General features: G+C 38.6%; 1 protein-coding gene across 6 annotated transcripts in view; it reads left to right on the forward strand.

Moving 5' to 3' along the window:
- MTRR (5-methyltetrahydrofolate-homocysteine methyltransferase reductase) overlaps nt 1-25547 on the forward strand; it is a 30321-nt gene that overhangs the window by 1724 nt on the left and 3050 nt on the right. For 3 of the 6 annotated variants that reach the window (XM_075416791.1, XM_075416796.1, XM_075416792.1), the window contains exons 3-13: nt 2495-2675; nt 7109-7262; nt 8766-8883; nt 10157-10529; nt 11104-11226; nt 12903-13056; nt 17345-17433; nt 19089-19269; nt 21056-21098; nt 21573-21759; nt 24057-24175. In XM_075416791.1, coding sequence (XP_075272906.1) covers nt 2495-2675; nt 7109-7262; nt 8766-8883; nt 10157-10529; nt 11104-11226; nt 12903-13056; nt 17345-17433; nt 19089-19269; nt 21056-21098; nt 21573-21759; nt 24057-24175 — 1722 coding nt within the window. Of the gene's footprint in view, nt 1-823; nt 911-985; nt 1081-2494; nt 2676-7108; nt 7263-8765; nt 8884-10156; nt 10530-11103; nt 11227-12902; nt 13057-17344; nt 17434-19088; nt 19270-21055; nt 21099-21572; nt 21760-24056; nt 24176-25547 lie in introns of all 6 variants that reach the window. The other 3 variants (XM_075416793.1, XM_075416795.1, XM_075416794.1) reach the window with 3 other exon arrangements.

A 25547-nucleotide genomic window follows, 5' to 3' on the forward strand; every position in this document is an offset into this window, starting at 1 on the left:
CATAATTAACAGCCAGCTAATTAAACTATTGTTTAATCAGTTAATTGAACTATGTATTCAAGATCAATGGCAACAACGCAACAGAAGCGATACGAGGCACTTAGAAAATGTTAATAAATGCTCACAAATATTTAAACAGCCTGCTGCATCTAATTCCAAGGAATTGTCTGACTGTGGCCTCCCCCCTTCCCGCAAGTCTGTGCTGTTACAGATGCATGTGGTCCGCTCTCTCGGGAGTTAGGCGTCTCGAGCACGATCCCCTCTTCTGGCCCCGTGGGTTTTCTCATTGACACATGCCTTCAGTGGGAGATGTGGTTGCTCTAACTTTTGTGTCTCTGTGCAGTCTGCTAGTCCACGCACCAGTGAGAAAGCTCCCCACAAGTTCACTTATGTGCACCCAGAGTGAGGGCAGCTACTTTTTGCCCCGGTTATTGTTACTGTAGTGGCTGGAGTGGAAGCAGCTCACAGTGTCTTCTGTGCTGTGCCTGGCCTAGGCAGAGGTCATGGTGCTGTTAGGGCAACATCTGGCCATGTCAGACCACATCGTGAGTGCTGTTCTTTCTGTTACCCTCTCCTCTGCCCCAGCTATTTCAAATTTTCATGCTTCCGTTACACATCTTCCCAAGCTGACTCTTTTGTTTGAAGCCTGTTGATAATCCCAGTTGTCATCTTACCCTCTCAGCTTTTTGTGTGTAGAAGGCTTCTGTGCTATGGTGTAGTCCCAATGGAGAACTGATTATCCTTCTCTCTTTCTGTGGTATGAGAAAGAAAGTAGTAATGAAAGGCTGCTTCATCTTTATTGTTTTGCTCTGTTTATCATCAGGCATTGCCACCTGCTGACAAGAGAACAATTAGGGTGAAAACACAGCGTGCAGCTAGGATTAATCTGTGTTGTTACAGGGATCTGAAGGTATTTCGACTGTGTTTCATATGAATTGTCATAATTTGTGTGTTTTCAAATTTCTCTGTATTTCTTTTGGAAAAGCAGGGTGAAAAATAATTTCATGGATTGTTTTGGCGTATGCATCTTCTGTGCACAGGCCAGTTATTTAAATGAATTTATTTAAAGTGACTGCTAAGGTAATTATTGATATTGTTAGGTAATATAATGTAATCAATTTAAAGTGAAAACTATAATGGAAAATGGAATAGAACAAAATACAATGAAAGCCTTAAAATTTTCTAGTAATTACATTTTTCATGGAATTCGTGTAAAGTACAGGCACTGTACTCTTAAGAAACTATCACTTAGTTTTAACCCCTCTTGATTTACAAGTATGCTTTAAAAAAAATTCTAACTGGAGAAACCTTTCGCAGTACTGTGGCGAGAAATATCATGCCATATCAATAGAGTGCAGTATTCTTCCCCTGCAGTTGAGCTATGTTTGTTTTCCCTTGAGAGAAGCAGCAAAAAGGTATGCCTCAAATTACTTAGCTGCTAGTTTCCCTACTTCAGTATGTGCGGCTAGTACATGGAATGCTTTCTGTAGCTGAATCTATGTGGGAGCAATAGGTGAAGTACAGCAAACTGGGCCCAGGCACGTGAAAAAAATCTGAAGGTGGGAACTGAAAATTACTCAGTTGTGATTCTAGGTATTTGAGGTTTACTGCAGCTCCCTAGCAGAGACAAAATATTGACAGAAGATTAATTTGTAATGTAGGTGCAAGAGACATTCTGCTTGTCTCTTTTATTCACTTATTCTTGAAGTTGTACTTAGATCTATTGTGTTCTGTCTGTGTCAAAGTTGTGAAAGAAAATGTCTCGTATTCAAACCTTCATGGGACAGGTGAATGGATAAGGATATGCATCTCATCTCATACTGCTGCTTCTAAGACTTTGAGAGGGAGTGGCAGTTTACACTACAGCAGATTTCTCTAAGGTGTTTTCTTGGTTTTGGGAGAAAAAACCCCAAACAGTCAGTTCCGTAGGTCCATTTGTGTAAGAAGCTGCTTTTTGAATTATGAAATGAAAAACAATGTTTGTGTTCTAAAATACAGTAAAGCGGGAAGGCATTTAGGCAAAAAAATCCTGATTTCAGATTTTTTTTTTTTTTCCTCAGCTATTGTAGTTTGACTTCACTAGGTCTATGTTTTGTTTTGTTTTCAAATACATCTCAGAGAAGTGACCAAAGCAGTCACTAACTTAAAGTGGAAAATACAACTTTTAAAAAAAGTAGTGTTGATTTTCCTCAAACTAGTTTCTCTATTGTATTGTTTACAAGTAGATTCTTGATACTGGGCATATTGCAATATTACTGCAGTATCAAGGCAGTACAGCGCATATGGCCAATACCACGAGTCCTTCACAACCTGGCCTACAAAGCTTTGTTTGTTGTGAGAAATGGCTTCTCTTCAGAGTAGATGCCTCATTTCTAGATTAAACACCAATACTGCTATCCTTTAAAGTGTCTCTTTTTATCAATTAAGCAAAGCAAAAATCTTGCTGTTCTGCATGCAATAAATTCACTTGTATTTTTTCTTTTCACCCCTACAGTGTCTTTAAAAAAGAAACAGTGCTTTGTTTTTGGGAAATGTGCTGTGATTTAAAAAGGAGGTTTTTGCTCCTCTACGCAACACAAAAGGGTCAGGCAAAAGCCATAGCTGAGGAAATACGGCAGCAAGCAGGTGCCCATGGACTTGAAGCTGATATGCACTGTATAAGTGAAATGGACAAGGTGAGATACACCATGCTGTTTTGAAAAATAGGTACTGAAAGCTGCATTTTTCTTCTTGAGTGGTGGCTGTTAATAATCATGAAGGCTGAGCACATGTACCCACGTAAAATGTGCCATCTAGTTTTAAATTTTCATTTCTTATGAATCAGTAATTCAGATCAGTACTCACAGACACTTAGTAGCCTTCTGCCAAACGCAGATCTTGTGATTTTTCTTATTACAACAGTAAGTGAATGTATCTCTGATCTCTTCTAACAACAGTATAGTGACTGCTTGAAAACTATTTATGTATGCGGTGGTGAATGAATTCTGTATTTAATGGTCAGCTCTCCTGTTGGTAGAAATGATGCATTCTTTTCTGTTGTTTTTGTGTTGCATTGAGGTCCTGTGTTTTATTAAGTGTGGGCTCCAGCATGACCCTGAGCTTTTGTGGGGACTTCTTGAGTTACTTAGTGTATGCACTCACTCCAGTTCACATGGGGTACACTTAAGACGTTACAGAAAAAAAATAAAAAGCTTGGCTGGAGCAAGGAAGTGTCTTTTTATTATTTGCTATTATCTAGGGATAAGGATCTGAAAACTGTTAGTTTCTGTCTAACTAAAAGCAATGTGGATTGTAATTTCCTTCACAAAGTACTTTCAGCTGTGTGTCCTTAAACAAAACCATTTAAAAAATCAAACAAACCAAACTTGATGGCCTGGTATTTCATATGAGATGATCAGAAAATACCACCTAAAAAAAGTTTTTTTCATGCACTTGAAAATGTGACAAGTTTATAAAAATTATTTAGTTCCCTTTTAGCAAGTTGCTTTCTTGAGTATACGCTATGTGTTGGGTAGCTGGACGTCTGCATTTGAATGACTGTTCACTGGGTATGTAGCAAAGTGTTACGAAGAGACTTCTATGCAGCCAGCAGGGAATATGAAGATTGTCCTCATATTCTTCCATTTCATTTCTTCTGCGTTTGACAGGTTTGGAGATTAGTTTCAGGAAGGCGGCAGGCAGCGTATTTCTAGCCCTGGTTTTGGCCTGCCACTTGAATAAATCTATTTTGTCAAATTTGACAACTCAGAACTGCAAGTTATTGGTGAGGTAGAAAGATGTACTGAATTGAGACTCTGAGAATTGGACACTGAGGAAAAAAGTAATTTCTGCAGCTTTGTAGATTTCATTACTTAAGCTTTTCCTTAGCCTTTAGTGTAAATAAAGAGAACTTCTGGAAGCGTAGGTGTAATTAGGGAGGGGAAGGCAGGCTGACATAATGTGCTGGAGCAAGAGCTTACTTGAATGTGGTCGTGCCTCGTGTGAAGTCCTTTGGGCAAGTTAGATATGAGAGTTTATTCCACAACATGCATGTTTCAGAGAGGTGGGTTGTGTGCCTTAGGCGAGGTTGTAAGAAGTTCCTGTTTTGTCTGTATTTGTCAATTAGAAGGCCCATCTTTATGTGGCTGTTGGGTATTTCTCAGACCTTGTCACCACGTCAAGGGGCTTCTGTGAAGGTCTATGGATGGAACAGGTGGCTACAGAGTCAATAGTCGTAATGTGATCCTGTTGCCATACAGAAATGAGGGGTCAAATACTGCTCAAGTCTTGGAAACGCTGGCTGAGTCTGGGTAGTGTCTCTCACCTACACTCTTGCAGGTGAGAAAAGGTCATAAATCTTTGGCTGGTTACTGTGGTTGCTTCTTATGCTTGAGGAAAGACTGAAATGAAGTGGAATTGAGGTAGGAGCAGTAAAATACGAGGCTAAATGGAGATCAGCTTGCATCACAGTGCATGTAGTCAGCCTTGGATGAGTTATCTGAATAAGCACGTTTGCCACGGTATGTATTATTCTGGGTGAGACAGCATCTGGGTGTCTGATCCCCTCCTCTTCGTGCAATAATCGTTCACAGCTTGAGCAGGCTGCTCGCTGCTCTTCTGCCATTGCTGTCCTCAGCTGAGGAGTACTTCTGAAGGAAAGAGAAATAATGGGACAAAGATGTAACACCAAGGATATAGGAAGAAGTGGAAGGCAGAGTAAAAAACTGTGTAATTGTGTGAGGTTCTTGTTGGTCTAGTGATAATTGACACAGATCAGTGCAGGACCTCTGTCCTTCCAGAGACCAGACGGCCTGGACTTTTCTTCTTAAGGAGTCTGTCTGTCCACAAACATTTGGCTTACAAAAGGTCTTTAAGGTTGCAGAGGAGAATGTGTAGTGGAGCAAGCAAGAATTTAGTGAACTAATCATACCTCTGTTCTAATACACCAGCTTTTAGTTTCTATGCTTGTATCTTTTTTTTTTTTTAATGGAACTTAACTTAGTATAACTTTTTATGTGATACCAATAGACCCTCGCATTATTTACCGGAAGAGTTTTCTTTTGTTTGTAAAAGCGATGGTCATCTGTGACAGTGCACTGCAGGAGGTCTTGTGTCTGTACTTATAAAATCAGCTGTGGTGGCTTTGAAAATCTGGGTTACTGCAGCAGGACTCTTAAGGCCTTTTTTTGCACAGCTGTAGTTCAGTTTTGGAAGTCTTGGGAATTTGTGGGTACTTTGAGTTCACCTGAACTTGTAAAAGACAAAACCTCTGTTTGGAACGTCACTGGACCACAACTCACTGAAACCTGTCCTAATACTTGGGCAACATCCTTGCATGCTTCCTCTCTTCTCTTGTACTTCTCTAGACACCATCTGTTGGCCACTGTCAGGCACGGGACACTGTTCCAGATGGTAATTTAAGTTGCTCCACGTAACTGTTTTTAGGTTCTTCAGGAAGGTTTTGGAAAAAATGACAACAGCAAAACCCCTCGATACTCTGTTTCTTTGTGTTCCTAACCTTTTTGGATTGTAGACGGAAAAGGTAACTTTTTACGTGCCTTGAGGAGGAGATAAGGTTTGGGTGATTTATGGAGTGAAGTGTTAAGAAGACAACTTCTCAAACTGAAGTTTTGAATTGCAGTGCTGAAACTGCTTGAAATGAAATATAGTGTCACTTGCAATCCTTATTTATGTTTTCTCCTAACTCTACTGTGTTATTAAACTTTGAATGCTGGGAGAGAGTTTAAACTGAAACCTATGGGAAGCAGTTAAAGGAGCTCAGGTTGCTTACTATGGTGAAGAGGCTGAGGCCTAATAGCAGGGCACTTGAGCCAAACTCTTCTTGGCAGCAGACGACTGCAACAGGAGGCAAAATCCACTGAGTGCAGCCTGATAAACTCAGATTTGACACTCGCAGAAGTTCTTCTGGATGGAAGAGGCTGCCCAGAAAAGTGGCATCTCTACCCTTAGAAGTCTTCAAAATTCAGCCCGAGTCACAAGTGACCTAATGCAGCGCTTGCAGTTAGTCCCGCTCGGAGCGTGGGGTGGGACCAGGTGGCCTCCAGAGGTGACTCCCAAACGAGGTGCCTGTGATTCTGTGGAGCTGTGTTTCACAGAGATTGCTAGCTGTCCATGTGATTCAAAACCCACAGCCCGTTGGCATGCTGTGAGGGAGTGTGTCATGTGGGTGAGCTGACAGACAGCACGCCAGCACAGTGCTGCAGCCTGCTGTCAGTGGAAAGCTGGGGTAGTCACAGAAACAGAATGCTTTTTACTTGAGAAGTAGTAAATGGTTGCATGAGACCTGAATTTATGGAACTGATGCACAATCCCAAATACAGGCAGGTCTTGTCAACCTGGTATAATGGGAGTAGCCCCCATAAACCCACAGGAAATGTGCAATAACAGTATTAGCAAAAGGGAGATAAATGAATTGGGGATAGGATGAAGAGGCCAAAATAAATCAGACTGTCAAGTATGGTGACTGTTTATCTCTGTTCAGAGCTACCTCAGTTCCCCCAAAGCACAGGGGCTTTTTAGCAGCAAAGACAGATGTAACATGGCAGTTACTGGACAGAACCAAATGATCCCCAATGGAACTTAGAAATGATGCCCACAGTTCGTACAGCCACACGCCAGTTATCTGTGTGAAATTATCAGGATTATGGCTAACTATGTGGTTGTGGTCATATATATAAAATACTTTTTCCACTTGACAAAGCAGGTACTGTAGGAGTTGTGTATTTAAGCTGTGTGAGTGCAGTTGTGAAGTATTCTTCACCTGTGTGCTGCTAAAAATGCTGCCCTTCTGTATTTGTGTATGGGATCATAGGATAATGCAGGTTGGAAGGGAATTCATGAGTTATCTCACAGCAGGGTCAACTGAGGTCAGAACAGGTTCCTCAGGGCTTTACCCAGTCTGGTCTTGAAAACTCAAACGAAGATTGTAAGTTGAATCCCCAAAATGACTTGTAGTTACTTGAAAGGCTGTGTGATTTAATACAGGTAAGATGAGATTAAACATTCTTCTGTGTACCTTTGGGAAAAGGAAGGATGGATGATAGTATCTAAGGCCACAAATAGGTGCCACAAATGGCACCTGGTAACTTACTTGTTCTGTTATTTGTAGTATAACCTGGAAACAGAAAAGGATCCTGTAGTTATTGTTATTTCGACTACTGGTACGGGAGACCCACCGGACACTGCCCGCAAGTTTGTAAAGAAAATTCAAGACACGACCTTGCCACCTGATCATTTTGCACATCTCCAGTATGGATTGCTAGGTGATTTAGTATTTTCTACATTATTGCAGAACTTGTCTGTCAGTGAATAATTTTTGTATTTTTTACTTCTGGATAGGTTGTTTGGAGTTTTTTAAGTGCTTAACATGAACAGCTTTTTTGTGTAATTTCCTCTATAAGCAATAAAGGAAAAGTGTCACAGAAGTGATCTGAATGTAAGCTACCAATTTATTTTTTTATAGTTTAATTTTCTTTGCATAAACAAAATATGGTGTAAGATATCTATAATTGTTAAAGTTTTAATTTTGTGTCAAGTCTCTATGGACTAGATGGGTTTACCTGACTTTGTGAGTAATTGGGCATTTTTCTATAAACAGGGGAAGGCAGTGTAAAATGTTCTTAAAAATAAGGTTTTAAGATCATCTTATACCTTTAAATTTGCAACAATTTTTTTAATTTTGAATGTCATACTCGTCAATAGAAGGAATATAACTTCGGGTTAAAGACTGAGATGCAAAATACAGATTTGGCAAAATGCATCTGATATGTCTTGAGCTGATGGTAAGGTTGGTTCGTTGAGTTTTCAGGTTGTGTTTAAACAAACTCCAGAAACTTCTGTTTGAACCTAGGTTATTTTTGCCTGACAAGTTTAAGTTGATAGGTAGAAATGAGGAAACTTCTAGATTTCTAGTGAGGAAGGTACCCACTAGAAGGAAATTTATAGGGGGTATATATAAAATGTGGGAGTCTGAAATGTATGCATCCTCATAATGTAATGTTTTTGAGAAGATGTTATGCTATTGCCTAGTTATACCTTACAAATTGTGGAATGGTTGGGTTTTTCATAGCAGACTGAACACATATGCGCATGTAGGAAGATAAGCGTTGTATCATACTGATTTTTGTTGTAACAGATATAGTATCCAAGTTGTAGCATGTTTTGTCATTCTAGTCTAAGAAGTCATCAGTCTTAAAATATAGTCATGGTACCCATTTCAGCTTGTCCAATGAAGTGTTCGCTCTAAGTATTGTACTTGAGAGGGAGCAGAAGTCTTTTTTCAAAAAAAGAAATTACAATATTTTGTAATTACTTTTAATACTCTCTGCCTTGCCTTGTAGATATATATCAACAATTTTAACCAGAAGGTGAGATAATATCTTTTGGTGATTCACATACAGTTTGTCAGTTTCACTCATTTTCTGATTATTTCAGTTCCTTACTTTTTTCCTGTAGGAGTGGTTTTGTATTTTTTAAAAGCCTCAAACTAAAGCAATATTTTTCTGAAATGTGGAATATTGAGAGCAAAGCATTGTCAGAGAATTTCTGTGTCTTACGTTTGTCAAGGAGGAACCACTTTTTCAGCTCTACTTTGGGACAAGCACAATTTTTTTTTTAAGGTCATCAGAGTGTCCTGGTAGTATGCACTTTGATATATCAGATTCTTCTGTTTGCCTGCAAGAAAATCTTCTGTTGTCTTTGCAGATCTTTGTGTAGCCTGGGTGGGTGGCTGATTGACATGATTGCTCTTTCCTTGAATTTACTAGGTCTGGGAGATTCAGAGTACACTTTCTTTTGTAATGGTGGAAAGACAGTAGACCAACGTCTTCAAGAACTTGGTGCCCAGCACTTCTACGACACAGGATTAGCAGATGATTGTGTAGGGTAAGAGCTGAAAGAGTTTGGATTTTGTTTCTTCAAGATGAAATGGTTGCATGTGAATTTGGCTAAACATTCTGAACTCTTTGAAATCAGTTGGACCTGAATACTCAGCACCTTGTAGGAATGAGTCTTGTCTGAGCACAGTATGCCTGTTCAATCTCAATTGCCATTAAGTAAAACTGCATTTTTAAAGTGTGAGCAAACATGTGTCATGCCTGGAAAAATGGAGAGTATTTAGTAGTTTTAGAAACTAAGTAATTCAGAATAATTGGAGGCGTTTAAAAATGTAGTCTGTTTACTGAAGCAAATAAAAATAAAACCAGTTCCCAGTACGTGTAGTACTGGCTAATAGGATCTCTTTCTACATATGCATCATACTTTTATCCAAGCTCACATCTTGCAGTAGAGCTGCTTTATGCAAACCCTACAATGTTTTTATTTGTTTTCTCTGCTTCATGAAACATACTTTTTTTCTTTATTTTTTTTATTTTTTTTTAGCACTGTATATGAATTATGTAAGAAGGTGGGTTTTTTGTTGCTGTAGAGGCATTATGTGAGAAAACAGCTCCCTTCCTGTTCTGTTGTCCTTTCTGGCCTGTAGGCTGCAGCCTTGGCTAATTTATTTTGAACTGTGGATTATATTGGTTCTGTGCATGATAATACGAGACAGTTGAACACAAACATTGCCATAACCATAAACCTTATATCTTGTCTTCTAAAATAATAAAAATTAAATATTAGTGTAAGCTATGAATGTTGCAGTTGCATAATGATTAGTTGCATATTTTGCTACCATCCCTTCAACTTACTGTTACAAAGTTCCGTGTAAGAAAATAAAAATGAGAAACCAGGAGAAGAGCAAGGCTGTTATACAGTTTAGACTCCATAAATTTGCGTAGTGGTAATAACTAAATAAAAATACTTTTTTAACAAAAAAGTAATCTTGTTAACAGCTGCAGATGCATGTTAAAAATGGAAAATTAGCAGCATTTTTAGCTTTTATTATCTTTTCATGATTTCACAGAATCACAGAATCACAGAATAGTAGGGGTTGGAAGGGACCTCTGTGGGTCATCTAGTCCAACCCTCCTGCTGAAGCAGGGTCACCTACAGCAAGCTGCACAGGGCCTTGTCCAGGCGGGTCTTGAATATCTCCAGAGGAGGAGACTCCACAACCTCCCTGGGCAGCCTGTTCCAGTGCTCCGTAAATAAACAGTCCAGTAGTCACAATAATTCATCTATTTCTTTCTCTTCTTTTTTTTTCCTCTCTTCCCAGTTTGGAACTAGTGGTTGATCCTTGGATTGATGGCCTTTGGCTTGCCCTCAAGGAAGTATTTCTACTGCAGAGAGAAAAAGAAGGCATGAGCAGCCATATTGATGCTGTTTCTAGCTCTGTCTCTGCAGCCCCGCACATTGCACATGAACTAAACTTAAGCTCAGAGGTACAGAACTTGAAGCTAGAAGATGAGGGGGTGAGGAGTTCCGATGTTCTGACACAAAAGCTGGTCAACACCAGTACTGTGGATTCAGCTGGAGACACTGAACCTTCACTTGTTCGTTCTGTCCCTCCTCTCTCTCAATCTGCTCTTAATATTCCTGCCTTGCCACCAGAATATCTAGAGGTGCAGTTTCAGGACACACATGGTCAGGTAAGGACTTCACTTTGAATGATGTTTTGTAGTGTGGAGTTTGCCGATTAGCTGTAAATTTAACTGTAGTTTTTAAAATTCCTCATATAGATTGCCTGTAATAATAGACCCGTCTGCACCCCAAAGTCTGAATCTGTAGATCAGCAGTGATGGTTTTAAATAGCTTCGGTTCTTACTTCTTATGTCTGTTCTGCACACCTAGTAATCCTTTAATTAGGGGGGAGTTTCCTGTGTTTTAACATAAATGCCATTCTCTAATTGGCTATTTTCAAGGCAGCGCTTGAAAGAGGAAACAGCTAGCTGTGTTTGATAGCAGTTTAGGCCCATTAGACTGTTCAAGCTTACTGACTTTTTATAATTGAAAATATGGCCGTTACTGCTTGGATGTGATTTTTAAAAATGTAGAGCAAAACACTGTATGTATATATAAAATTCATGTTTTTCCTCATTGTTTTGAATTGTTTTCTAGGACTGTTTCAAAAAATTGTGCCAGCACTAATTCCTGTGTGTCATAATAAGCTGTCATTCAGCTGATTTGCATTTTTAGTGTAAATTTTTGTGTCCTTTCTGTCAGAATCCACATCTGTCCTCACTGATTTCAGAGGGAACAACCTTTGAAGTGCCAGTTACAAAAGCAGTTCAGCTCACTAGAGAAGATGCGATAAAAACTGCATTGCTCTTAGAACTTGATATTGCAGTAAGTTAGCGATGGCTTTTTCTTTAGTGGGTTGAAATAAAGGGTGAAAATCATGTGTGTTATGTGTAATAACTGGGGGGGGGATTTATTTATTTGACTGTTTAAAAAGAAAAAATAATTCGCTATACAACAGGATGTCAGCTTAGGCTGATCCACTTTGTAAATGCAGAGCTTGATTTTGTTCACTGAAATATAGGACTCCATGGAAGTCAAAGTAGAAAGAAAGTATCAGATTAATTTCTTTGTTGTTCCATGGATACTGTAGTGACTGATATACATTTTTGGAGGGAATTTGCAATGGATAAGGGCAGGTAGGGGATATTGAAAATGAATAATCTTTCATTTTGTAAGTATACAATTTGGGAAAATTCAGAAACTGTGTAGTAAATTGTGACTCCTCCTTGTCGTAGGTAATTTACAGAAGTAATAATTTGACTAGTATGATCAAGTGTTAAGAATCATTAGCTCCTGAGCACTGTTTCTGCCTCTGGCTTTGATTTTCTCTGACTTGTTAACATACTACTCAAACTGTCAACCTCTGTTACCACAGGTGTAAAATCTGGTTTAGTTTATTCACTTAAAATTGTATTTTGTATACTGATTTGAAGGTGAAAGGCAGAGAGTGCTCAGTATTGCTTTACAATACATCTTTAAAAGGAAAATATGTTGCTTTTGAGTGATTTTCCAAATTTGTAGATTACTTTTGGGATATTGTGATTTTGTCAGTAACTTTTATTGGACTCTATTGGCCTAATCTGTGTCAATATCCATGGGACATCTTTAAATCTCAATTATAAATAGAGTCTACTGGTCTGAGCAACGGAGTCTCTCAGATGATGTAGTTTTTTGCATGTATTTGTATGTATACATGTATGCTGTCATCAGCACCCACTGAAAATTTGAACATTTTTTGCCTTTTTTGCCTAATAACAATCTATGTATGCAAGTCATCTCACCTGATGCGTAAGGGAAACGTAATGGTGCAAGTATAATTCTGTATGTTCCTATAAGAGGCAGAAGCTTGAGTAGGGTTTCAGCAGTTGCGCACAAGAACCTCAGCCAACTGAGTAGAATCTAGGTCTTAAGATCTGAGATACCTTTTAATTTTCACTGTGTTCTTCTCTTGCCATTTTTCTTTTCTCCTCCAGAAAATAAAAAACAGTTGGGGTCATTTCAGTCACAGTTCATCAGTTAGTTTAACCAGCAGATTTTCTTTTCACAGTTCATCAATTAGTTTAACCAGCAGATTTTCTTTTAGTGATAATGTGTAGAGATACAAAATTGCATTAATTATGAGGACTTCATTTCTTTGCTCTTCTCAAACCAGAAAACAAAGTGTATCAGTAATTAACGATCTGGGCTGATTATGTAACACATCCTCTTAATAAATTTTTATTTTCCTTCTGTTTAGGCTACTCAGCAGTTTTTGTTAAAGAATTTCCAAATATTTAAACCAGATAAGGAAAGATTTTTCTACTTAGTAAGGTTAAACTTGAAAAGAAAACATGAGTATTTAGTTTCTGATGTGCTTCAAACAGTGAAGTGTTAGTACAGAGTAAAAGAACATATGGTTTCATGTGACTGTGATAGTAGGAAGATTGTTGTTAGAAATGGGGGTGCTGTTGGCCTTGGTTTATGACACAATTTAATAGAAAAGAGCTCATATTTTAAAACAGGATACAGTCTTTGACTACCAGCCTGGAGATGCCTTCTTTGTGATATGTCCCAACAACGCCAATGAGGTGGAAGAACTTCTTCACATCTTGGGACTTTCTGAAAAAGGAGAGTTCTTCGTTTGTGTAAAGGTTAAGCAGGGCACTAAAAAGAAAGGTACGGTGTGATGCACTGGTTGTGAACAACTACTTCTTTCTGTGTTGGTAGTAGTTAGTACGCATAGCTTTGAATGTTTTTATCTTTAGTATTGGGACACAGCTGTCATTTCATGGAGACAGGTTGGAAGTCACAGAGATGTGTTAAGAAAAGAGAGGACACAGAATGCTGCTGCTGGTTTTGCTGTAGATGAGTTAGCTTCTGACTGGGAAATTGAGCCTGGCATTGGCATGCACGCATCTCATTCGTCCTCTGTGCTCCTTCATGTTTATGGAGATGAGTCTTTAATCACATAATCTAACAATCCCCCACTTGAAAGTAAAATTTGTCCTTGCACAGCACTTCACGTCAATCTATTTTACATCCAAAAAGGGCCGCACTCCTGAAGCAGAAGACGTAGTGCTGCTGCAAGGTGCCTATTAAGGGGCTTGTGGTTTAACCCCAGCTCGCAACTAAGCACCCCACAGCTGCTTGCTTACTCCTCCTCCCATGGGATGAGAGAGAGAATCAGAAGGGTAGAAGTGAGAAAATTCGTGGGTTGAGATAAAGACGGTTTAATAGGTAGAGCAAAAGCAAAAGCTGCACACACAAGCAAAGCCAAACAAGGAATTCATTCACTGCTTCCTATCAGCAGGCAGGTGTTCAGCCATCTGCAGGAAAGCAGGGCTCCATCAGGCGTAACGGTTACTGGGGAAGACAAACACCATCACTCTGAATGTCCATCTCTTCCTTCTACCACCAGCTTTATGTGCTGAGCTGACATCATATGGTATGGAACATCCCTTTGGTCTGTTGGGGTCAGCTGTCCCGGCTGTGTCCCCTCCCAGCTTCTTCTGCATCCCCAGCCTACTCACTGGTGGGGCAGTGTGAGAAGCACACAGGACTCCGTGTAAGCACTGCTCAGCACATCTCCGCATTACCCACAGTGTTTTCAGCACAAATCCAAAACATAGCCTCAAACTAACTGCTATAAAGAAAATTAACTCTACTCCAGCCAAAACCAGCATGGTAGGTCTGTGTGGATCTTTTCTGCTGATCTTATGATTCCATGCCTCAGAAAGGGTAGCTGCAGGTTCAAGGTATACCTGTGTACTGCTAGCTGGGCCTGTGAGAATTACTCTTCTCTTGCCTTGCAATTGGTGTCTTCATGGTGCTGCTGAGTTGTGCCTTTAGTTCTGCAGGATATGGCAGGGCTCTCTGTTGTTCCAGTCTTACAGGTAAATTAGTTCCCACAGTGAGATTCCCTGCATCACTGAGGGCAACACAAGTTGTCCCGTAAATATGAGATGTAAATGGACCCCTGTTCTTGGATATGGCGAGTAACTCACTTATTAATGAAGTGAATTTACATGACAGGCCACGTTGTAACATGTATGGGGTGTCCAGGCCCAGCTGATCCCCATCCTTGACCCACGCTCCAGTAACTAGCCTCTGCTGGGAGGGGTCACCGGTTAGATTTTGTGCAGAGCCAATATCGGTTACAGCCCGGTCTCTGCACTGCGGATGAGCCCTGGGTCTGCGGGGCTGGTCTGGCTGTTTTCCAGCCCCACTGTGCTGAAACCCCTTCCCCTCTTGTGGAACCCCAATTGTCCTTGTTCCTCTGGGACAGACCCCCTCCAAACACACCTGCTTCTTCCCTGCCCCAAAAAAAGAAAGAAAAACAAAAAGGTCCCAGGAGAGTCCCAGCTTTGTAACAATCTCCCTTTGGACCAGGGCTGGTCCTGAGCACCCTCAAACTAAAGGCAGTGTCACCCTGTCCAGAGCCCAACAACTCTGCACGGACAAGCAGCAAGAGATTGGGTGGCATGCGGGGATTTCACAGGTATGCTACTTCTACTGTTTTCATTATTTACAGATTTTACACAGTCAAGCACATTTACAAAGGAGGCAATTAATAGAGAAGGGTATAGAGAAGGAGAAGGTAATGGAGGGCCAAAAGCATCAGATCTGCATAGGAAGGTGGGCTTGAAATTTTGTCCTTCCTGAAGGCTAGTAGGTTTTTCTGTGCAAATCAGAGCCCTGCTACCTGGCTGCATAAAATTTGAATCTCTCTCTGCAAGTTAAAGACAGCGTCAGCTGCATGTTCGGAGTGAAGGTCTCCTTGAATAGGCACAGAGAGATATTCTCTCTTTCCTGCCTACAGTAGTTCTCTTTCTTCTGCTATACTGATGTTGCAGGAAGGACATAAAGCTGCCCTAACAGGGCAGTTCGAGTTCATCAGTGTCAGAGTACTTTCCGTATGGATCAGAGCTTGTCTAGCCAAGGGAACATAGCTTAGCCCCTTGATTGTTCTTGCATACCAAAAAACCTGTCCTTCAAGGCAAAATTGGTGAAATAGTTGAGTGAGACTTGGAATATCAGTGCTCTAATCCTATGTGTAAATAATCCAGGTTATTGCATCTGTGGCTGCCTAATGCAGCACTAATCGAGGAAACAAGCTGAAATTATTCGTTATTCATTCAGCATTTTGCCATATGTTGTATGTGAAAATGCATGCCTGTTTGTGAATCTTGATGAATGATAATGGAAAAGAAGATCATAGCACTGGATTGCAGCTCAGAGAATCAAAGATCTTGGTTCTGCTCTTGAGTCTTCTGGGTGACTCAGAGAAAATCATGTGGATGTTTTACGCTTGCCTTGGATGCTTGGCCAGGACTTAGCAAGTTGCTGCTGATCCACTCATCTCCAGTGATGGATTGTACACAGACTTCCATCCACTGCAGTTACAAAGTTAAATTGTTTAGGATCAAACCCAAATTAATTTCTTTGGAGCTGCGGTGGTGAGCAGAGACTCATTAAGTTACTATAACTTAATTACTCATTGTTGCCCATCTGTACCAAAGAATGCAACTCTATAATGCAGCTTTGCAATTCCTAGCAATGTTCCCAAGTTGCTTTCCTTTTGAGATGGTTGTCTCTTAACTGGCTTCACATTTCAGAGCAATTTGTAATAGTTACTACAAACTATTATGGTTGTGGATTTACTGAACGAAGACAGCTGAAAAACCTGGGAGAAGAGTGTGAACAGCAGGCTGTGCTTCTGCTGCATCTTCAGTATTTACCGGGAATTCCACTGAATTTTGTTCACAACCTCTCTTTGTTCAGTCTATGAATTCTTTAATGAAGTAGATGAGATCAGTTGAGAGGACAAAACAGAAATTGTTTGCAGTCTGGTACAAAGTCTGTTGTTCAAATACAGGATTTCTGTAGTTGTTTTTTTTATTGTATGTACGAGCATCCTAGGAAGAGGATTAAGTCCTTCTTGTAACATGCTGTCAGCATGTTCAAGAAAAGGAAGTTTACAGAAGTCTGAAAATGGATGCTTCTTTCCTGCATTATATTTGTGCCAATCCTCTTATCTTCTGAAAGTAAATTTTGTTCTTTATAACAAGGGTTCAGTCAAGTAATGCTGATACGAAGAGGTAATTTAGCAAGTTATATATGTATATTCTTGGAGCGAAAATTCTGTAGTATTAAAGGGTTCTTCAGCATGGAAAAAAGTATAGTCAGAATCAGTAGCTAGATGTCAAAGCCAAGAAATCCCAACATACAAGTTGGGTCTGTAGGGAAGCAATTCGAGACCTACAGAACTTATTAATTAATGGTGTTTTGTCACATAAATGCTCTTACATTGCTTTTGAGGTTAACTTGGAATAGCTGCCTTAGCATGACATGGGCTGATAAGCCTGACTGCACCCAAGCTGTCTCCATGAAAGGGACAGATGGGATGTCAGTGAGTCTTCTTCCCAGAAATGGAACCTGTAAAGAGTACAGGAGGTGTTATTCACTTGTACAGAAAGACCTTGGATCAACTGGGCCTCGGAATTTGCAGCTTGACACTGGCTGCACACACCTTTGGTCAGATCATTAGAAAACTGGAGAGTATTCAGATTTTCAGGCGTGTTTGTTGATGAAGGGGAAAAATGTGGATGTTGCTTTTCTTGGTAAATGTTCCTCTGAATTCTTCAAGATGGAAAGTGACAATAAAGCCTTGAGCGGTTTAGCAATGAAATTTTTTCAAACACTCATGTATTATACTCCTCTTTTAGTTTTCTGCTTTCCTGATAAGTTTTGACTTTTCATGGGAGAATTGTTATTGATGCTTCGTTGGAAAACTGTCTTGCTGTTTAGTTTATAATTTCCACTAACCAGCTGGGGCACAAACATACAGAGTTGAATGCAGTTTAGCACTCTTGTATTTCTTGAAGGAACAAGCACTCTGTGATGCCATTTTTGGATGTTAATAGATGCACATTTTGTTCTGTTTTTTTTTCTCCCACTGAACTAGGAGCAGCTCATCCACAACACATCCCTATAAGAAGCACTCTGAAATTCATTCTAACCTGGTGTCTGGAAATAAGAGCAGTTCCCAAAAAGGTATTTATGTATTTGTTCTTTTAAAGAGAAATCCTTAGCAATGCTATGCTGCATGGGCACTTACAGATCTATCCTTTCTTCATGTGTAGTTACCATGTTTCTTAGTGAACAAGGATTGTCAGTTTGTATGCTGCTGTTTGTACTTTATTCTGAGAAGTTTCACTTCTGGTACTTTGTCTGGCAAGCTATGGATACTGAAATCTCTATTCGCGTTCTGCAGTACCTTGATTCATAACTAATCTGGAGGTAAATAGAAAAGTGTTAGATATTTGGTGCCAGATAACTGGAAGGCTGACTGTACCTGGCTCCATAGGCATTTTAGACAAATTGCTCTTTCTAGTGAGAGGGAACCATATTTGTTGAGTTTTGTCACTGAAAATATGCATGTTGCGTTATGGAAACTTACCATAATGTCTTCTAAATTATTTTAAAGCTTTTCTTTAGCATTTGAGTAACCTGGAAGTATTCTAAGAAAGATTTTTGCTTGTATAGTATTTGTTCTCACAACATGAATATTATTTTCCTTTCATTCTGTGCCTGCAAAAAACCAGAATTTTGCAACTGGAAATGCATGTGTATTTCTGGTATTGTCAAAACATTTTAAAGATAACTTTGTATGAAGAATGAAGATAAACAGTTGTGTTGGTTGGGTCTCTGAGGGAAATCAGTTTTTGGAAGGAGCTTTTCACTCAGCTTAGTGGATTTGGCAGCAGAAGAGACAAGAAACTTCCAATTGTTTCAACCTTTTCAAAACTGCATTTAACAATTTTGAAAATTTGTCTCAACAATAAGAGTAGGCAGAGAGTGCTCACTGAGGAATATTGCCCAAGCCAGTTTTTGTAACCGATCTGCTTTATTTCCTGTTCAGCTTAGAATGTGCTTTATATAACTCTGTACTCAAAATTACTGTCTGGAAGCTCAGCGTTTGAGCACGCTAAATTACTTCCCAAGTATTGTTTTGTGTAGAATATGTCATCTGATTGCGCTTGGCATTTTGGATCATATTTCTTCTATTCTTCCACCTTGCTTTTGGAAAAAAACTTGTAACTATTTAAATCTGATTTTTACTTCATCTTGCAATGCTCTGTTTAATTTTCCCATAAGAAAAGCTTGCAGTACCATTATTTAGGCATAACATATGGAATAAAACACCAGAGTGACATTTACATGACTCATTAAAGACTATACTTTATTTACAGTAATAAGTCTTCTAAGACTTTTTATTATTCCTTTCCTGGCTTCTGTAACTTAGCAAATCGTGTTTTGTCTTGAATTAATTTGTGTTATGGAGCTGTTTACTTAACTAAAGTGCAAATATATAAATAAGAAAGCCTTTCATAAATTTGGGATTTTTCAGGGAATGAGTTGTCCGTGTTTATTTGTCTCTCCCAGGCTCAGGCTAAGTAGGATTTTCTGACCTTCTGGCTTGTCCCAGATGTTCGAGGAGCAGCCAAATAAAAAAAACACCCACCGAATAAAAATGTAAATTTTTCCTAGTAGGTGAAGGTGTGCATTGGGAAGTAAATTGTGTTATCTATTAACATTCCAGGTGACTGCTTCCTGTCCCCAAGCATCCCAAGTTTTTCCCAGATTTATGACCATGTTCCCAAATGGACAAGTTTTTTTACTATTCACTCTCATTTTCTTCCATACAGGCATTTTTGCGAGCTCTTGTAGAATGTACCAGTGATGCCGGAGAAAAACGAAGACTTCAAGAGCTTTGCAGCAGACAAGGAGCCTCTGATTACACACACTTTATTAGAGATTCTAATATTTGCTTGCTGGATTTACTTCATGCTTTTCCAAGCTGCAAGCCTTCACTTAACCTGTTAATTGGTAAGTGACTGAATTAGATTTGATTGTATTTCGTTTCTGAAAATACATCAGACTAAATTTTCAATTTCCCAAGAAAGGGGAATAACTATTCAGTTAACTGCTTTAGAAATATTGTAGTATCCATAGTGATCAAATTAAAACTGTTGTTGGGGAACAAAGCTCTGCTCTCTGGTTTGTGGTCTTTGTTCTGCAAACACGTAGGTGCATACCTATGCTTCAGTTAACTCTGGATTGCTCCCGTGCATAAAAAATAAGCATAAGCTGTTTGCAGGATTAGGGTCTTTAAGAAACAGTTCATCAACTTCTTACAACTGAAAAAGACATGTTTTTACAACTCCTGGTTTGTCTGCCCACATGTTCCTTTCTTGCACTTTTACCTGTTCAAATGAAAAGCTTTTCCCGCTATATCTGTATTTATATCGAACACATTCACTGGGTTCCTTGTATAAAATATTGAAGGAATGAGACTCCAACTTTAATCATCTCAAATACATCTGAAAATGCTGGCAGTTATTTTCCAGAATGAAAACCAGAATTTCTTAATAAGTTTTTTTTTATATGAAACAAAAGAATTGCTTTTTGTGTTCTTCCAGTTGTCTTCTCCATACCTACCCCAAATCTCTCCTTCTTAATAGTTTGTGGGGATTTAAAAAAAATCAACACAAGCTCTGCTCCACTTCATACAAATACATGAATTTTCACAGTGAACAGAAAAACACTTAGCTTTTCAAAGGTGGTATGAAATGTTTTGTAGCAACTGAACTGAACAAAAGGAAATTTTGAAAGTTTTTTAAATGTGTTCTCCCAAGGAAGCGACGTGCTGAATGGGCTTAGTGTCTTCTTGAAGTGATTTCACTGAACTAGCTTTTCTTGACTCTGACTTGCAAGTGTCTTATGTAGCAGAGCATCTTTGAAATGTGTCAGGGTATCTGTGTACTTATTGGAACATCTGCAAAAGGGTTGTACATGTGGAAAAACAACTAAAAAGTAGCATGTTACCATGTTACTCCACTGTATGTTTTATGGCATTTTCTATGCCTGATTTTTCTACTATTGCTCGCTTATTGTCACCATTCCCCACCTCACTGTTCACTTAGCGATATGTCTGTTTCCTTTTAATATGCCCTTCTCCTCGGCTGAAATGTGCAGTCTGCATGCAAGTCCTTCCTTTGAAGGCACCAGTGAGTTTGACCTTTTCTGTATGTGTACATACATATGTAGATATAAATGCATGTTGTGTGTGATACACATAGTGGGTTTCTCGCTGAAAAAATGCCCAGTAGACTCCTGTCTCTGATGTTGCTTTTTTAGCTGTGATTTGAAAAATTGGCATTGGTACTCATAGTGGTTTGAAATTGAACTGGCACATCTGCTTCTAGGACATTCTATATAGGAAACTTTCAATCAAGCAATGCCAATTCCGGGAGCTTTTGAGCTCTTAGATAAAAGATGGGGAAAATTAAATTTCAAGCTTCACCTTGTCCGCTAGCTACTGGTATCTCTTCTGTGCACCTCACAGTAGTTTTTAATTGACCAAGAAGCCCATAAATTAACTGTTGTGGTCTCATTTAATAGGATCTCTAACAGATGTTCCACGGACATTCAAAATAGAGTTCAAGTCTTAATAGCTTATTTCTGCACCACAAAGACTGAATGTTACTAGAGTAAAATTACAGTTAGATTATAATATACTTGTAATCTGTTGTAGCGTAAATGCTCATTATACGACAGTTTCATTTACATTGGGGTGAATCAAATAATAAGCGATACTTTTTTTTTATTCCAGAACATCTTCCTAAACTACAAGCCAGATCGTATTCTGTGTCAAGGTAATGAAATATTCAAATTATATGTCTTTGGTAATTTAGGTATGCTTTTTTCTCAAGTGTGTGTGTGTTTGTGTGTGTGTGTGTGTGTGTGTGTGTGTGTATGTTATAATCTAAAGAGGAAAGAGAGGAATGAAGGATAAAACCTGAGGAAAAAAGTGATTTTGTCCCTGTTGCAAAAAAACGCAGGGTTTAACTATTTCAAACAACATTGTTTTTAGAGTCTGACAAGAATTTGGTAGAGTTCTCAACAACAAGCTCATACACGTGTGAATCTAGTAGGAATTTGGATTCCCTTCTGTAGGCACTGGTCTCCGAGTCCAACCTTAAAACGTTTTCTAACTATCTAAATATCACAGTTAGCTGAAAACTGAGCATTTTGATTCAGTTGAGGTGGTTTGGGCTGCAAATGGATCCATTGTAAGATTGTACAGCTCTCTCATGTTTTGGGGTGTTTTTATACTTTTGTCTTTGCAGTTCAAACTTATATCAGCCAGGAAAACTGTGCTTTGTATTTAATATTGTGGAGTTCTCTGCCTGTCCCGCTAGACCAGTCTCACGGAAAGGAGTGTGTACAGGATGGCTCGCTGAGTTAGTTGCACCTCTACTGCATCCCAGTGAAAAGACTCTGGACACAAAAGGAGGAAACTCTTCAACTGAAAAGGTATGAATATTAGATCTAAACTCCTTAATCATTAAATTTATGCAAGTTTGAAACAACTGCAGGTTTCTTTGTTCACTGCTCTGATGTAATGCCGATGTTTTGGCAGTATACACCTTCATTTTGCAGTTCTAACATCCTTGTAAGTTTACCCTTCCTTCTGTAACATGTCTAGAACTTCATTATGAAGTTGGTAAACTTCCATTTTGCTTTATCTGTGGATACCCGAGTTGTGAAATGTCCCATTGGTGAATGGCCAGATTTGTTTTCTACCCCACCGTAGTCCTAAGCGAGTCTTGGAGGATGTTTCCATAAGCCAAAATACCACTGTGCAATGAAATGGTTATGACTGTTAGTGTTGTAGGAGAGAAACACTTGGTCACTTCCAGGAAAGGGTGGCAGGAAATAGGGGAGAAATTGTAAAACTCACTTCTTGTCAGGTCTTGCATAGTTTGCAAAGGGCAATTTATTGAATATGACACAGGGGACAGCTGTCTGTGGTATTTTTGATGTGCATCAAAGATGATTTAGCACGGTGGGTATTATTAGGAGAAGGTACTTTTTATTTAGCCTCTTTTTCTTTCATGGCAGAGAATCTCTGTAATTCATTGCTCTCAAAGTTATTAGGTGTAAGCTAATAATGAAAAATTGTGACTTCTACTATATAAATAATATGACAGAAGAACGACTGCCAGTCTAATCTGTATTTGATTAAGAAAAATGGAAACAAGCATAGAATTTGGTTATAAGAAAACTACACCAATAATTCAAGGTGTTGGTCTGAAAAAATGGAAGGAAAGCCCATACAGGTTGACTTCATTTTTTAAAACCTAACTCAAAACACAAACTGATTCCTATGTGCATTATATATCTTATTCCAGTATTCACATCTGCTCTTTATTTAAAATATGATTGATTTGTGGTATATTAAAGATCAAACACAGAAAAAGAGGTGGAGTTAAAAAGGAAAAAAAAATGGATTATTATAAAATGAGTCTGAATAAAGTTCAGAACTATTTACATCTGCTGTGTAAGCTAGAATTCAGCATAGATAAATGTGCAGCAATACACGTAGATTGCAGGAATAGATGGAGTACCAATACAAGATAGAGAAGTGTGATCTTATGCAAAAATACCTTAGATTAATTGAAGACACTTTACAATATAAATGTGGTTACCATTTGCAGTATTTTTTAAAGGAGTGACCAGTTTGGAATCATTCATAGGGAAAGTAGCCTCCCAACTCAAGTGTGGTTTGAAATAGCAAGTGTAACAGAAATACAAATTTTGCCCCCCTGCAGCAAGAATTGTACTATTTTTTTATCATCAAGAAACCAGAAAAATAATCCTGTTCAACGCTGTGGTATCTGTAGTGAAAGAAATGAGAAGTGAGTACTGCTAAACCACTCAGGTTTGCAGAACAAAGTTTAAATATCTTGTTCTAGTGCTTCACTCCTTCCTTAAACTTGAAAGTAAATTCAAATCCTTTCATAATTAATATGCAAAATGAATCAGATGTTTGCTTATGACTTTAACGGATGAATCTCTGCTATGGCTGATGCTGAGTCTTAAATAATCTTTTAAAGAATTAAGCATAGTCATCTCTCTTTTTCTGTGCATTGTGTTAGCCATGATTGAGACAACAGTTGTGGAGCTCCTATGAAAATTATATTTAGACTTCCTTTCAGGCGCAGTCTGAAGATCAGAATTAGAGTTTATCGGTGGAATAATATAAACCATTTTCCAAGATCTTTAAGCAGTTATGTGCTTCCCCTCACCTATTTGCATTTTTTGAGATTATGTAAAATTGTCATGAAAATTAAGAAAGCAATCTCAGTATCAGTAGGCTTCAATTCGCTATAAACAAATCCTCATCTCCACTGGAATATTTTTAGATGTCCACAATGTAAAAAAAGGTTGAGTTGCCTATAATAGCAATAAATCTGCTTTACTTCCTTTTGAGTACCAACACCAAACTTCCTATGAATTCTGTAACAGTATTCCCCAAATTTATGGTGCAGTCAACTTTCGTATTCAGAAACTCATGTTTGTGTGGTTTTCCTTTGTTTTCCTCCAGGTGGATTAATAAGTTTGTAAATGTGGTGTGGTATTTTTTCAGAAACTTGTGAAATTTTATTCTTAATGTCTGTGTGGCATTAAAAATAAACTCTGAAGCGCAGGATTTGGAAGGGTGTGAGGACACATACACTATGTCAGTATCCTGAAGGCTCAACAAATTTCATGGTATTTTCACTACTTAAGAATATTCTTCAACTGAATTCTGTCTAATTTCATTTTAGATATCTATTTTTGCTCGTCCAAACAATAGTTTCCACTTACCTGCAGACCCATCTGTCCCGTTCATGATGGTTGGTCCAGGAACAGGAATTTCGCCATTTATTGGTTTCTTACAACATAGGTAAGTACAGAGTTGTTACCTGGAAAGCAGCCTTTTTATGCTGAAGAAAATGCAGCCTCAGGTTTTGAGTACAAATGCAGTCAATCTTTCTTTCTCCTTTTTTAATTTATTCTTTTTACTTTTTGTAGCAGTGGTATGCTGATTAGAAGCAGTCTTATTAATTTTAAATAAGCAGTACTTATGTATTTATTGGTTTTTCAAACGAGTAAAACTTAGACTTTCATCTGACTGTATTTAATATCCATAGTGGATATATGAATGAAACGGTAATAAGAAATGAAATCCTTTATGTCTATTGCTAGTGGAAGTCCTGTAAGAGGCTGGTAGTTTTTAGAAACAGTATTGATTGGTTTAGGTTTGGTATTCAAAATCCATTTCCTTCAGAAGTGGCATCTATATTAAAAGCCTTGGCATGAGGAATGTCAAGTTTTCTCTCACGTTCTCTGATTTCTGTGTGTTTACACATTTTGGTGTTTTATGTTGAGGAGCTTGGCACATGAACCCTCAACGGGGCAGTAGTCTTGGGTTTTGTGGATTTGTATTTGGGGGAAGGTAGATCTTTCTTTTCCTCTCCAACTCCAGCGGCATAATTTTTCAAGGCAAAGAGATGCTTGTTCAAAAAATGACAGATACATCACCAAAATATATAAAAATACAATCAATCAGAGGAAACGAAGAACAGAAGGAGTGGAATGTGGGAATGGTTGCAAGGTTTATAGGTAACCAACACATTCCTACGTGACTCATTAGTTCCAGCAAGGTGATGGAATTTCTTGCATCCTGTAACAATTATTTTTAAGCCATTTCATTTGAAAGAAAAGTGAAATTTTGACATGAAGTTTCTGACTCCATACTTCCACTTTGACCAAAGCTTTATGTGCAATCCTTACTCCTTAATTTTAATTCCCAAATATACCTTTATCTCTTAGAAGTATTTTGCATTTTATTTTAAAGGATTCATAGCATTTCATAAGCATTTGATCAGTGATAAATTAAATTTCTCTCTCAAAATATAACTAGAAAGTTGCAGCTAAAACCCCTCTAAAGTAATACCTTCAGCATTATTTCAAGAAAATGCAATAACTCTTCTGATGATGTGGTAATAAATAGATTGTTATTCATAAATTCTAGCAGGTTTCCACAGCTAAATGGAAAGCATGCTAAAACTGCTTTGTGCTGAGTTTTCCCAAGTGTTTTTACAGGGCGTGTGATGATGGCTAAAGGGTAGGGATCTTCTTATTCAGCAGTCAGGATCGTTTTGTGAGGTGTTTGGAAGTGTCAGTCTTGACTATTCCAGTATGGCACTGTGGCAAAAAAAATCCCTTTGAAGTTGATTGATTTTGAGCTGGGCCAAAAGTGAGCGCTCAAGAAA

This window comes from Opisthocomus hoazin, chromosome 3, assembly GCF_030867145.1.
Source record: "Opisthocomus hoazin isolate bOpiHoa1 chromosome 3, bOpiHoa1.hap1, whole genome shotgun sequence".
Classification (NCBI taxonomy): domain Eukaryota; kingdom Metazoa; phylum Chordata; class Aves; order Opisthocomiformes; family Opisthocomidae; genus Opisthocomus; species Opisthocomus hoazin.